The sequence below is a fragment of the Eubalaena glacialis genome, chromosome 2 (genome assembly GCF_028564815.1).
Source record: "Eubalaena glacialis isolate mEubGla1 chromosome 2, mEubGla1.1.hap2.+ XY, whole genome shotgun sequence".
Classification (NCBI taxonomy): Eukaryota; Metazoa; Chordata; class Mammalia; order Artiodactyla; family Balaenidae; genus Eubalaena; species Eubalaena glacialis.
In genome coordinates, this window is record NC_083717.1 from 117,216,292 (window position 1) to 117,228,829 (window position 12,538).

General features: G+C 41.1%; 1 protein-coding gene across 1 annotated transcript in view; it reads left to right on the forward strand.

The window, feature by feature from the left end:
• The window catches only part of RYR3 (ryanodine receptor 3), a 372,240-nt gene that overhangs the window by 216,137 nt on the left and 143,565 nt on the right, over window positions 1-12,538 (forward strand). The window contains exon 40 of the mRNA XM_061181456.1: window positions 10,312-10,585. Coding sequence (XP_061037439.1) covers window positions 10,312-10,585 — 274 coding nt within the window. The remainder of the gene's footprint in view (window positions 1-10,311; window positions 10,586-12,538) is intronic.

The following is a 12,538-nucleotide window of genomic DNA, read 5'->3' on the forward strand; positions in this document are numbered from 1 at the left end:
CAGCACTAAGATGGTAAAGTAGATGGGTTTGGATTCTAGCAGGCAAGGTTTGAATCCCTGCTCGCTCATTTACTACTTATGACGTTAGGCAAATTTCTGTAACTTCTGTATGTTTCAGTTTTCTTCTCTGTAAAAAAGAGAATAATAATTCCCACTTCACGGGGTAAGGGAAGGGAATATAAGGATTCACTAAAGCAGTGCTCAGTTTAATGTTCTGGTACTTAGAAGTTGGTATCCCTCTCAGCTTCTGAAGTGAATATACAAAGCACAGGTCATACGTAAGAACTTCACCTCCACAATTATCATTTCAGATGCTTTCATCAAAAAAGAACGGAAAACCCAATTCACGTAGAGTAGCTGACAAGGGACTTTTTTGACTGGCGTATCTGGAGGTTTAGAGATGGAGCCAGACCCTGGTTGAGTTAATCCCTTTGCTCTGCTCACGTCCCCAGCCAACATGGTGGCTGTAGTTCTGGGCCTTACATCCATGCATTACAGTGTCCAAGGGAAAAGCAAGAAAGTTTCTTCTGCCCTGATATTCGAGGCAAGGATCCTGAGATCACCTTTGATTGGAGAACTCGATCATGGGTCAACTTATGAACCGATGAATGTGAACTAGAAAATAACATGTGCGGGTGACTTAGTCAACAGAGCCACCTTTGTAGTGGTGTTGGGCCCTTTCACAGAGGAACATGGGCCATAAGGCAGAGAGGCAGATATCGGTACAAAAGCAGAGTTCTGTTAAGAAGGAAGGATGGTCAAATGGATGCTGGCTCAGTGTCAGGAATATTCATTATGCCATGATGGTCATCACCTTCAGCATCTTTCATATACTCAGCGGGTAGTGTTGAGATGTAGGCAGTTCTACCCTTGATGTTCGGAGGGGGAGTAGAGGCCAAAAAGCTGTGTTACGGGAACTAGAGAATGTGCTGTCTGTGATGTGTGTACATTATCTAATGGGCCATAGCGGTTCTACGGTAGGTACTTTCTGCGTTTGATGTTGTTGTGTTTGACACAAGCTCTGGGCCAGATCCAGAGAGACTTTGCTTTTGTCAGCAACCCTGTCATTTATTTACTCCAGTTGCCTCATAAAAAATTTAGAAAATCGGCTCTGTCTCAGGTCCCAATGTCTGTAGTACTTGCTCACTGAGGTGCTCCAGTCTGATTTGGAGCTTCAGGAAAACAGTCAAATATCCTCAACCCAGGACTTCCTATCCATGGAACTATATTAGTTTCCTACTGCTGGTGTAACAAGTTACCACAAACTTGGTGGCTTAAAACAACACAAATTTGTTATCACCCAGCTCTGGAGGTCACAAGTCTAAAACGGGTTAGTAGCATTGCAGTCCTTCTAGAGAGAATCCGCTTCTTGCCTTTCCCAACTTCAAAAGGCCTCCTGCATTTTTTGACTGGTGGCCCCTCCAGCAGAGGTACCGGTCCAACCTCTGCTGCTGTCATCACAAGTCCTTCTCTGACTCTAACCCTCCTGCCTCCCTCGTAAAAGGACCCTTGTGATTACATTGAGCCCACCCAGATAACCCGGGATAATCTTCCCATCTCAAGATCCTTAACTTAAACACATCTGCAAAGTATCTTTGCCACGTAAGGTAACATATTCACAGGTTCTGAGAATTTGGAGCTGAACATCTTGGCGGGGGTGTAGAGGGGCATTATTCAGCCTACCCCAAGGAGGAAGAAAGCAGAGGTCAAAATACACTTGTTCTTTCTACTCGGAATTGATCTACCAACTGTTACGCCTCCAGAGCATTTGCAGCATACCACAAGCTGACTTTTTAATCACCTAGAATTTAAAAATAAGTGTACGTAATTTAGAGACACATAATTATTTTTCTTTTCCCATTGTGTGAGCATTATAAATTGCTTTCTAAGTTTAAACTAAGTGCAGTGCAGTTTTGTTTGCTCCCTCTCCACAATGTAATCGGGAACACTTTTTCTTCCAAACTGACCCGGATTTAAGAGCACACTCAAAGAAATGTAACACCACCATAGGTTTGGAATCTGTAAGCTGCAGGGATTTGCTTTGCCAGTGGCCAACATCTGCTCTCTGATAATAAGCATGCACTTCATTGTTTGATGGCCACTTGGACTGTAGTCTAAATTTAGAGATGAAAAGATTCTTTTCAGAACTCTGAAGCCTAAAAATTTAAACCTGCACCGTGAGAATAAATGGCCTTTCTCTTATTGTAGTTGGCATGGCAAAGCTGGTAATCTGACCATTTAGAAAAGCGTTATACCAAGTATGATGGGTGACTCCCTAGAGAATTTGCTTGCTAGTTTCACAGAATGGTGGGCTTGAGGTTCTGAGGTCCAACAGGAGGTTACAAAGTGACAAGAGGAAGGAAATAAACAACTTACCAACAAATACTACCTGGGCTCCCAAACCGGTGTACTAAGGCTAGCTCTAATTTGAAGACACTCTAATCCTTTCTTCTTATGTGGAATGTCTGACTAGTCGAGAAATTAAGTAGTGAAGTAGCTATTTTTCTTTTAGTCTACCTTCCAGTCATCAAGTCTCCCTAAACAATACAGTGCCTTAGACATATTTCCACTCTGAGTTAGCCTGAGCAGTCATTTAAAATGCGGTTTCTAGATCATATACTTGATATAATTGCCTAGATTTGACTATCCCTAATTAGACTAATTACAAAAGTAAGGTGTGAGTCAGAATGTTAATAATTTCATAAGTGAAGCCATTTATAATCATCAAGGAAACCACACGTACACGTCTAGCTTCCCAAAGGTGTTCTGTTTCATAGGATTTTTTATCTCTCAACAGAAAAACAAGGGCTTGGTTACATATCTTTCTTTCTTTTTTGTTTTTGAAAAGAGCACGCTAGCTTTTTTAAAATCCCATGAGCTGAACTATCCAGTTCACTTGACAAGGCCTTCTTGGAACAGGTAAATCGGTGGATAAAAATCCTAGCGTTGCAACCAAGACTGGGGAAGCAATTTTATCACATGGGGTGGAGGTTCTGAGTGGAGCAATTAGGCGTGTGTGCACATGTATGAGAAAGTAACAGGGGCCAGAACATGATGGCAAACAGTAGATTGACCTCTCCACCTCACCTTTACCTTATTTCCAGAGCCTCGCCCCCTTCAGGAGATGTATTTCTTTTCTTTTTCTTTTTTTTTTTTTTTTTTTGTAGTTTTAGCAATTTTTCCCCCATTGATTAACAATGTTGTGTTAGTTTCAGGTGTACAACAAAGTGATTCAGTTATACATATACAAGTATCTGTTCTTTTTCAGATTCTTTTCCCATATAGGTTATTACAGAATATTGAGTAGAGTTCCCTGTGCTATACAGTAGGACCTTGTTGGTTATATATTTTAAATATAGCAATGTGTACGTGTCAATCTCAAACTCCCAATCTATCCCTCCCTGCCCCCGTTCCCGTAACCATAAATTCGTTCTCTAAGTACAGAAACAGACTCACAGACTTAGAGATGTGTTTCTTATGAACACCAGAGTGTCTTTAGTCATTAAAGGGCAGCATTTCCAAAGATGAATTTAGAAAAACAGCAGAAATGAAATCAATATTTAGTTGTATCTGTCTCTGCTTAAGAAAGAGATTCAAATGTATCTCGAGAATCGCCTCCGTTTGCTTTGTTGAAAATCCTTCCAAAATTGTCAGCACTCTCCTATTGATACCAGACAAAAAAAATAAGTATTTACTACGTGAACTACTTGTGTGAATCATATTTTGAAGGGAAATGGCATTCCAAACCATTGGAATGTCTTTTCTCTCAGATCGTTTTGTACCTCCCTTGGAGGGACCCTCTTAACTTCATGATAGAACTTCTTCCTCCCTTCTTCTTTAGTCTCCATGTAATGTGGACCTATTCTAGAAACATAAAGAATTTTAGACAAAGGACTCGTTAGGGAAAAAAGTAAGAAGGGAAGATCTGATCATTTCTCTTCTCTGATTTCTTTCGGGTATATGTATTACAATGGAAGTTGTACCTTCTTATAAGTTGTCTTACTTCTAAATGTCTTAGGCAACACAGTTTCACCCATTATTTTACACTTGATTTCTTCTTCACATGTATGTATTTAGTTTTCCCAGCTAGGCTGCTGTGGGTAATTACTGTGTCTTGAAATAGTTTCATATCGAGTTCTTTACTCAAAATTGGGCACGTAACAGAAATTATCGTTCTATTAATAAGCTAATTTAGGAGGGACACAACTGGAGGTAATTCAGCTACTAAGATGAGGAGAGGCAGAAACAGGTGAGTGACGTCTGTCCTGAGGCCTAGATATACATGGCCTCCAGAGCAAAGCCTTCTGGAATTGACAGCCCCGGTTTCCAGCGTTAATGAGAGTGAAGTCTTTGCTGAAAGGTAAGCTGATGTCGGGGGCAGAGGATTAATGCCGCCCTCTGCAGCCTGCAGCCCACCTTTTCTCTGTGCACCCCGTTGTACTGGCTGCACAGCAGGCTGCAGAAGGCCCGGCAACCTCCGTATCAAAGATACCCGGCCCCCTCCTTGCTCCCAAGGTGACATCTTCCACCCAAATGGAAGAGGGAAGCATTTAGGGCCCTTCAAGCTGGCGGGAAGCCCTTTGGTGATGAATGAGTAACGGCTGGGCCCCTTGCCGACTGCCGGGATTCAATTTTCGAGATAATGATTCTTTAATCTTCACTTTAATTCTCAATGTGAGCTGTCTTACTCTTTTTATACTCTCATTTAATCTACCTCCTATCCAGAAACAAACAGAGAAAGCTTCCTAAGCTGCACTTTTCAAGGTTCAGGTCTCAGCCACTTGATTAGAATCACATAGCCTAATGGAACAGGGTTTCATCTTCGCTGGAGGGAAAGCTTTGCTTTCCAATCACAGCCATCACCTAACATAGGCCTTTTATAGAGACCACTGATTCTCTAAATTTTGGTCTTGAGACCCCTTTATGCTCTTAAAAATTACCAAGGATCCCAAAATGCTTCAGTTTATGAGGATTATATCTATCACATTAACACATTTAAAACTGAATTAGAATTGTTTTAAATTCTCATTTATTATCAGTTTTATGAGAAAATGGTTATTTGTTAATTCCTTGAAAAATAATAAACCCAATTATGCTTAGTGAAATAAGTCAGAGAAAGACAAATACATTGTATTATCACTTATATGTGGAATCTAAAAAATAAAACAAACAAATGAATACAGCAAAACAGAAACAAACTCACAGATACAGAGAACAAACTAGTGGTTACCAGTGGGGAGAGGGAAGAGAGGAGGGGCAAGATAGGGTAGGGGATTAAGAGGTACAAACTACTATGTATAAAATATGTAAGCTGCAAGGATATATTGTACAGCACAGGGAATATAGCCAATATCTTATAATAACTTTAAATGGAGTATAATCTATAAAAATACTGAATCACTGTGTTGTACACCTGAAACTAATATATTATAAATCAACTATACTTCAATAAATAAATTAAATAATAATAGTAAACCCATTACATGTTACATAAATAACATACTTCTATGAAAAACAACTGAATTTTTAAAAATTAAAAAAATGATGAGTGACGTTGTTTTGTATTTTTATAAATCTGTGTCTCACTTAGAAGATAGCTAGATTCTGTTGTTTGGTTTTTTTTTTTGAATTCTTGTATCTGGTTAAAGAATTGGCCTCAAACAGATATATAGTTGGAAAGGGAAGGAGTATTTTTAGTAGCTTTTTCAGTTAATTGTGGATATTCTTCTCTGATACTACGTCAAAACTCAGCAAGTAATAGTTCCTCAGAAGTTAATTTGCTGTGTGGGATCTGAAATCATAGTAAAGAAATTTTTGTATTTGGTTACATAACAATCCATTGGTCTATCTTACGTATTAAATGGATTCTTTTACCCATGATGCTTTTGTAACATCATGCATTGATCTTTGGGAAATTATTGGTTCACTGAGTTATGCAGAGCTTTCAAATTTTGACACATTTTATGATAAAATATTTTTAAATCATTCATTAATATCAACAACTTAATCAGAAAAGTCTTTAGGTGCTGGGAAGCTGTCAAATTCACAGTGGCAGATAAACATTTTGCAAAATTCTAGTTTTCACTTGAAAGCTCGAATGATAAACTTGGCAATAGGTACTATCAGTTGTTTTCCTTCAAGTGACAGGCTTCTTTCATTTTTAAGAAAATATCTCTCTGTTACTCAAGTGTGATTAACCATAGTTTGTCTGTCGTTCTTTTAATTAAGATGTCATTCCATGAAATAAGCACCTAGTTTAGCTCATAACAATCACGACAATTGCACAGGTGTTTTTCCTCAGGAAAACCACTGACCTTTGTACAACAGAAGTGCTTTAGGCATGCTTCCCATTTTGTCAGACGGGATATTAAAAGGATGTATACTCAAGAGTTTATTGTTAATAAAATTAACAATCTTAATATTTCACTCAGAACATTCTTATGTGACACTGGGCGTTGTTCTAGGGATGCGGCAGTAAACCATAGAGTTCGGTGCTGCTGCCGTGATTTGTGCTAGGTCCCCAGCAGTTTTACTCACGGTTGCTTTTGCACCATCAGTGTTGCTATCCACACAATTAAAAAGGCAAACGACATCTTAGAATTATTATGAAAATACAGTAGGCCTTGCAAACTTCCTGAAGGGTCTTGGAGACCCCAGGGGTCTGTGGACCACATTTTTATAGCTTCTGGCATAGATAGCATAATAGTTACCCTTTATTAAGTCCATGGTATATGCCAGACATGGTTATGTGCATTAATTATTTTAATCCCCAGATGTACAGATATATAGAGAGCCTACCACATTCTAGAAAATGTATTCTTGGGCTTCCCTGGTGGTGCAGTGGTTGAGAATCTGCCTGCCAATGCAGGGGACACGGGTTCGAGCCCTGGTCCGGGAAGATCCCACATGCCGCGGAGCAAATAGGCCCGTGCGCCACAACTACTGAGCCTGTGCTCTGGAGCCCGTGAGCCACAACTACTGAGCCCGCGAGCCACAACTACTGAAGCCCGCGTGCCTAGAGCCCGTGCTCTACAACAAGAGAAGCCACCGCAATGAGAAGCCCGCGCACAGCAACGAAGAGTAGCCCCCGCTCGCCGCAACTAGAGAAAGCCCACGCGCAGCAACAAAGACCCAACGAAGCCAAAAATAAATAAATTTATTTAAAAAAAAGAAAAGAAAAGAAAATATTCTTTTTAACCTTTCTACCCTGGTTACGCTTCTCTGATGCTGACTCGTGGGAGCTAATTAAAATCTGAGGAATTGTCAACAGCGTTGCTGCCAGGGGTATAACGCTCCATTTTCTCAGTTCCAGAAGTGTTTAGACCTTTAGAAATTCATGATTCAGTCTACGTTTGCTTGGTGGGTGCTAGGTCTCTAGCATACATCAGGCCACAAAGTATGCTGTGCTTCTCAGGGTTCTTAAGAATGTTTCCCCCCACCCCCCCAATTTGCTTTCTTCTCATAGTTATTCTTTCTCTCACTTTCTGGACCTTGGTCTCACCATTTGAACCCCTGTCCAACAAGAATGGCCTTAAATGTCATGCCTTTGGCTGAATTACATCTGCCCATCAATACACGATGATGAGTTGCTTTTTCTGTCAGGATCTTGGGGCCGCATTTTTTTAGCTGAGCATTAGCTTGGTCACACACAGGTAATTGTTTATCCTGTTGTCTCATACGTACCTTGAAGGCTGGCCTGGGCGAAGAACCTGTGGGGCATTTCCTGCTCCACCCTTTCGGGTTAAAGAGCTGTTTCCCAGAAATGGACTCACAGACATAGAGAACAGACTTGTGGTTGTCAAGGAGGATTGGGGGGGGAGGGTGTGATGGATTGGGGGTTTGGGATTAGCAGATACAAACTATTACATAGAGAATGGATAACAGCAAGATCCTACTGTAGAGCACAGGGAACTATACTCAGTGTCCTGTGATAAACCGTAACGGAAAATAAAACTTAAAAAAAAGACTGTGTATACATATATATGTGTGTGTGTGTGTATACATGTATATATATATGTATAACTGAATCACTTTGCTGTGTAGCAGAAATTAACACAACATTGTACATCAACTATATTAAAATAAAATAAAATAAAATCTTGTCCTTTCCAAAAAAGAAAAAAAATAGCTGTTTCCTTTCCCATTTGCCCTCTCATGAGATGTTTTGCTGGCAATGTTTTGTTCTCTAGGCTACAAATGTTGACTTGGATTGATAAGTCTGTGGGTGGCTAAGAGCTCGCCCAAATCCCGAATTAATCTGAAAGCCAGGTTAAGGGAAAGCTAATATTTGCTTGGTTTCATTATGACTCTGTAAAATTCCCTGTTGGAATGGTCCTTGAGCTGATTAACAATTCTGATGGTTGCTTTTCATGTGTGGTGGGGACTGTGGTGATGTGTGTTATCTCTGCAAAGAATTTGGTTGTAAGTATTGAGAACTGTAATTCTTTCAGGCCAAATTCAGGCTTAAGAGGGAACTGTACATACAAGACTAGGACTAGATAAAATTACGTTGCGTCCAAGAGTGTCTGTGGCTTTGTCCTGCTTTTATTCCTTAGTGTGACTGTTAGGTAGGAGAAACAGGAACTTTTACATTTGGCTACTGAGGAAACAAGTTCCTGAGAGGAGCCCAGGCTTAGACCATAAACAACTTTTCTCTCTCAGAGAGTACAGATATTATCTAACCTAACAGATATTAGTCAGCAATCCCTGCCTAGTGAGATCTCTTAGGAACATCTTTTAACTGTGCTTCTCTCTGCCTTGGGTATCCTTTTTTACGTTTTTCAGCTTATGTCTCCTATCTGAACCTAAAACACCCACCGGGTTGATAGACACGGCGGTAAGTTAAATTAATCCATTACATCTAGATCTCTTCTGCAGCTTTGGTAATGAAGTTCTATTTTTATATCCTTATGATGAGCCATTGCTGTATGTAGAGCAGATATCTGCCGTATTTAGTGGTATGGAGTAGAAAACTAGACTGTTAGAGATGGGGCACAGGCTCCCGAGAGCACCCATCTGAGTTGATTCCCAGTCATTTCACTGACAGACTATGTGACCTTCATCATCCCCTGAGCTCTGCCTTTATCACTGGGTCTGAATTAATGATCTTGGTGCCATCCATACCTTGCAGGAGCGTGACAGGCAGAGCCGGACTTGGATGAAATTATAAGAGCAGCATTTCTAACTTCTGTTATGGCATCTTCTGGAAATGTGTATGACATGGAGAGGGGTGAGCAGTGCCTTCCCAGACATTCTGGCAGGGTCCGCTGTCACTCTGTCCTCCTGCACAGATCTACCTCTCTCTTTTGGTCATCTTCCCACACCAGTGCCCATCAGCACTTCTCGGGGGCCATTCAGTTCAACCTCTGAAGGTCCCAGGTCTGGTTTGAGCCCCACTTCACCCGTCTTTCCTTTACTTGTGCAGCCAGTGGTGTTTCTGTGCAACCAGCATGAGCCCTGATAAATTTTGAATTCAAAGTCCTACTGGTTTCCCTCTTGATGCTTGTGAAATTAGTCCCTGACATAACGTCAGCTGACTCCTGCCAAAGATCCAGGACAACACAGCCAGTTCAGCGGGTGATGGGCAGATGTCCAGTGTTGCAAAGTCTTTGGACCTAATAGAGTGTTCTCGGTCCACTTCTCTCCATCCCCTAATGTATGTTTATGTTTGTGTCATCTCAAATATATTTTAGAGTTCTTGAATCAATGGCATGGCTTACTCAGTTTGTGGTACGTGGTGTCTTTAGAACACTTGGAGAATAGCATTTATGGTAGAGAAATCCCAGCGCTTAATAGTGCTTTACTCTAAAGAGGCAGTGACCAATGTCTTCTTAATGTTTTCATCCATCCAGAATCACTCACTCCCCACTCTATCCCATGGCACTTGCATCCATACCCCCATGTTAGTGTGTATTACATTATATTATAAAATAAAGATAAAATGTAACTTTTAAGTCAAAATGAAAATGTAAAGAACCAGCTTGTGAGCACCCTGAAGGCAAGAAGGCATCTTATTTCGTCTTCTACATCCAGCATCATTCAAACGTCATTTAATGTCATTTAATCCAAATAGAATATTTAGGTTTCTCAATTCAAAGTGGAGATATTCTTTTCTTATAGTACGGCTCACGGTCCTGCCTTTTGGTAATATGTTCTACTTCTCTACCTGCCATGCCCCGCCCTTAAAAAAAGAATTTTTTAGCCCTGCCCAGCGGATGATGTGTGTTATCATCACTGAATGACGTGGCGGAAGTACGCAGCTCTCCTGAGCCTTGACAGCCGCGGTACTGGTCCTTCCTCTTGTCCTTCTAGCGACACTGAAGGAGCTCATCTCACAGACCATGATCTGCTGGGCCCAGGAGGACCAGATCCAGGATGCAGAGCTGGTTCGGATGATGTTCAGCCTCCTGCGGAGGCAGTACGACAGCATCGGGGAGCTGCTGCAGGCGCTGCGGAAGACCTACACCATCAGCCAGGTCTCCGTGAGCGACACCATCAGCCTGCTGGCTGCCCTGGGCCAGATTCGCTGCCTGCTCAGTGTCCGGATGGGCAAGGAGGAGGAGTTGCTCATGATCAACGGGCTGGGGTAGGTCATTCCCATCAAGGGCAAGTTCTTAGAGAAGCTTCCGGTGGGAAAACTGGTTCAGCTTGCTACATGGCAGTTCCGGAATCAAATCACATAAAACCTCCGTGTGCCCCCATCCTGACTTCACTCCTCATGGGATTAGGTGCTCATTAAATCAGTCACCTTCGATAACCTGAGAGACCAGGGCTACTTGGGATGAAGGGGCATGGCCAGAAGCAGTGGGGAGGAGTCTTGGAGAAAAGCAGATATTTAGTTTGAATCTGATAAAAGTAGCCCCGGGGAGGCAATGAAAAAAATCCAGAGGAAGGGGCAGTGTGTTCAACCCAGCAAGAGAGAAACGTTTTGAGCACTTGAGTTTTTGAGTGGAGATCTTCTGAGACTTCCCTCTGAAAAATTACAGCCCAGTTCCTCCCTTTTTTCAGGACTAATGTGGAGTCATTTTCTTCAGTTCTTTGAGACACCTTTCCCCATGACAATAGCTCGTGGCTCTTCCTTAGAAGCCACGTCACCAGAAAGATTGCATTTTATTTATGTGTTTATTTTTATTTTCATCATTTAAAAATTTTTTTTGTTTTTATACAATTTTTAAAGATTACTTATCATTTACAGTTATTACAAAATATTGGCTAAATTCCCCATGTTGTACAATACATCTTTGAGCCTGTCTCACACCCAACAGTTTGTACCTCCCTCCCACTGCCCCACCCCTATGTTTCCCCTCCCCCCCTCCCCACTAGTAACCACTAATTTGGTCTCTATATCTGTGGGTCTGCTCCTTTTTTTGTTGTATTCACTAGTTTGTTATATTTTTTAGATTCTACATATAAGTGATATCATACAGTATTTGTCTTTCTCTGTCTGATTTATTTCACTTAGCAGAATGCCCCCCAAGTCCATCCATGTTCCTGCAAATAGCAAATTTTCATTCTTTTTTATGGCTGAGTAGTGTTCCATTGTATATATATATACCACAAGAAAGATCACATTTTAGACATCAAAAAGATTTCCTTTAATTAGATAGCGTAGTTCCCTTTTGCAGATGAGAAAAACTGAAGCCCCAAAAGGCTCACTGACCAGCCCACAGTTTTACTTGATTAAAATCAAGTGCTAGAGCTACAGCCTTCCTGCTGCTGGATGTTCCATCCTACCACCCTCGAGCCAGCAGAGTAAAAGAGCATCACTGAGGCCCAGAACAGGGACTCTGAGGATACCTGCTGGGAGTCCGGGGGAGATGCATGCATTTTTTAAACTCATTTCCAAAGAGGAATCTTATAATAGAGATGATGAGACTTCTATGGAAAGAGAAAAAAGCCACAGAATTAGCCTCTCCCCCAGCCCTTGCAGTAGACACAACTGCGCTAAAAACTGAGTGTGTCTCCTCTTAACAGCTGCAACCCTTTGGGGAATGGGTATGGGCAGAGAGTAACCACCTGCAAGGGATTCCACAGCCGGGTCACAGGATGCTTCTGTGTTTTGATTTGCCTGCAGCTTTATTATGTGAATTTATGTTGAATGACTTAAAAATATAATTATTTTTATGTTTCATTGTTGATCATTTCATTGATTTTTTAGCACTGTTGTCCAAAAATATCATTGGTACCTAATACACATTTGCCTTAAGGAAAGGGTACAGCCCTACCATTCGGATATCTGAAGTACATAGAGACATAGATATAAGGACAAGAGAACAAAAAATAGAAGACCCTTAGCACACAGAGGAAGAGAAATCCAGTGATTTGAGCTGTCTCAAAACTATTACAAGCAAAAAAATCAAGGGACAACTGTTTAATGTCATTAGAAGGAAATATTTCAAAGAAAGAGAGCACTTAGTAGAAATAAAGGAGCACAAAATATTCCTTTCAGCTAAAGAAAGGCCCTCCATGTATATTCTCACCAACCTAGTGCCTTTTTAGCATCTTTCCAGCACATGACATGTACATTACTTCACCCCGA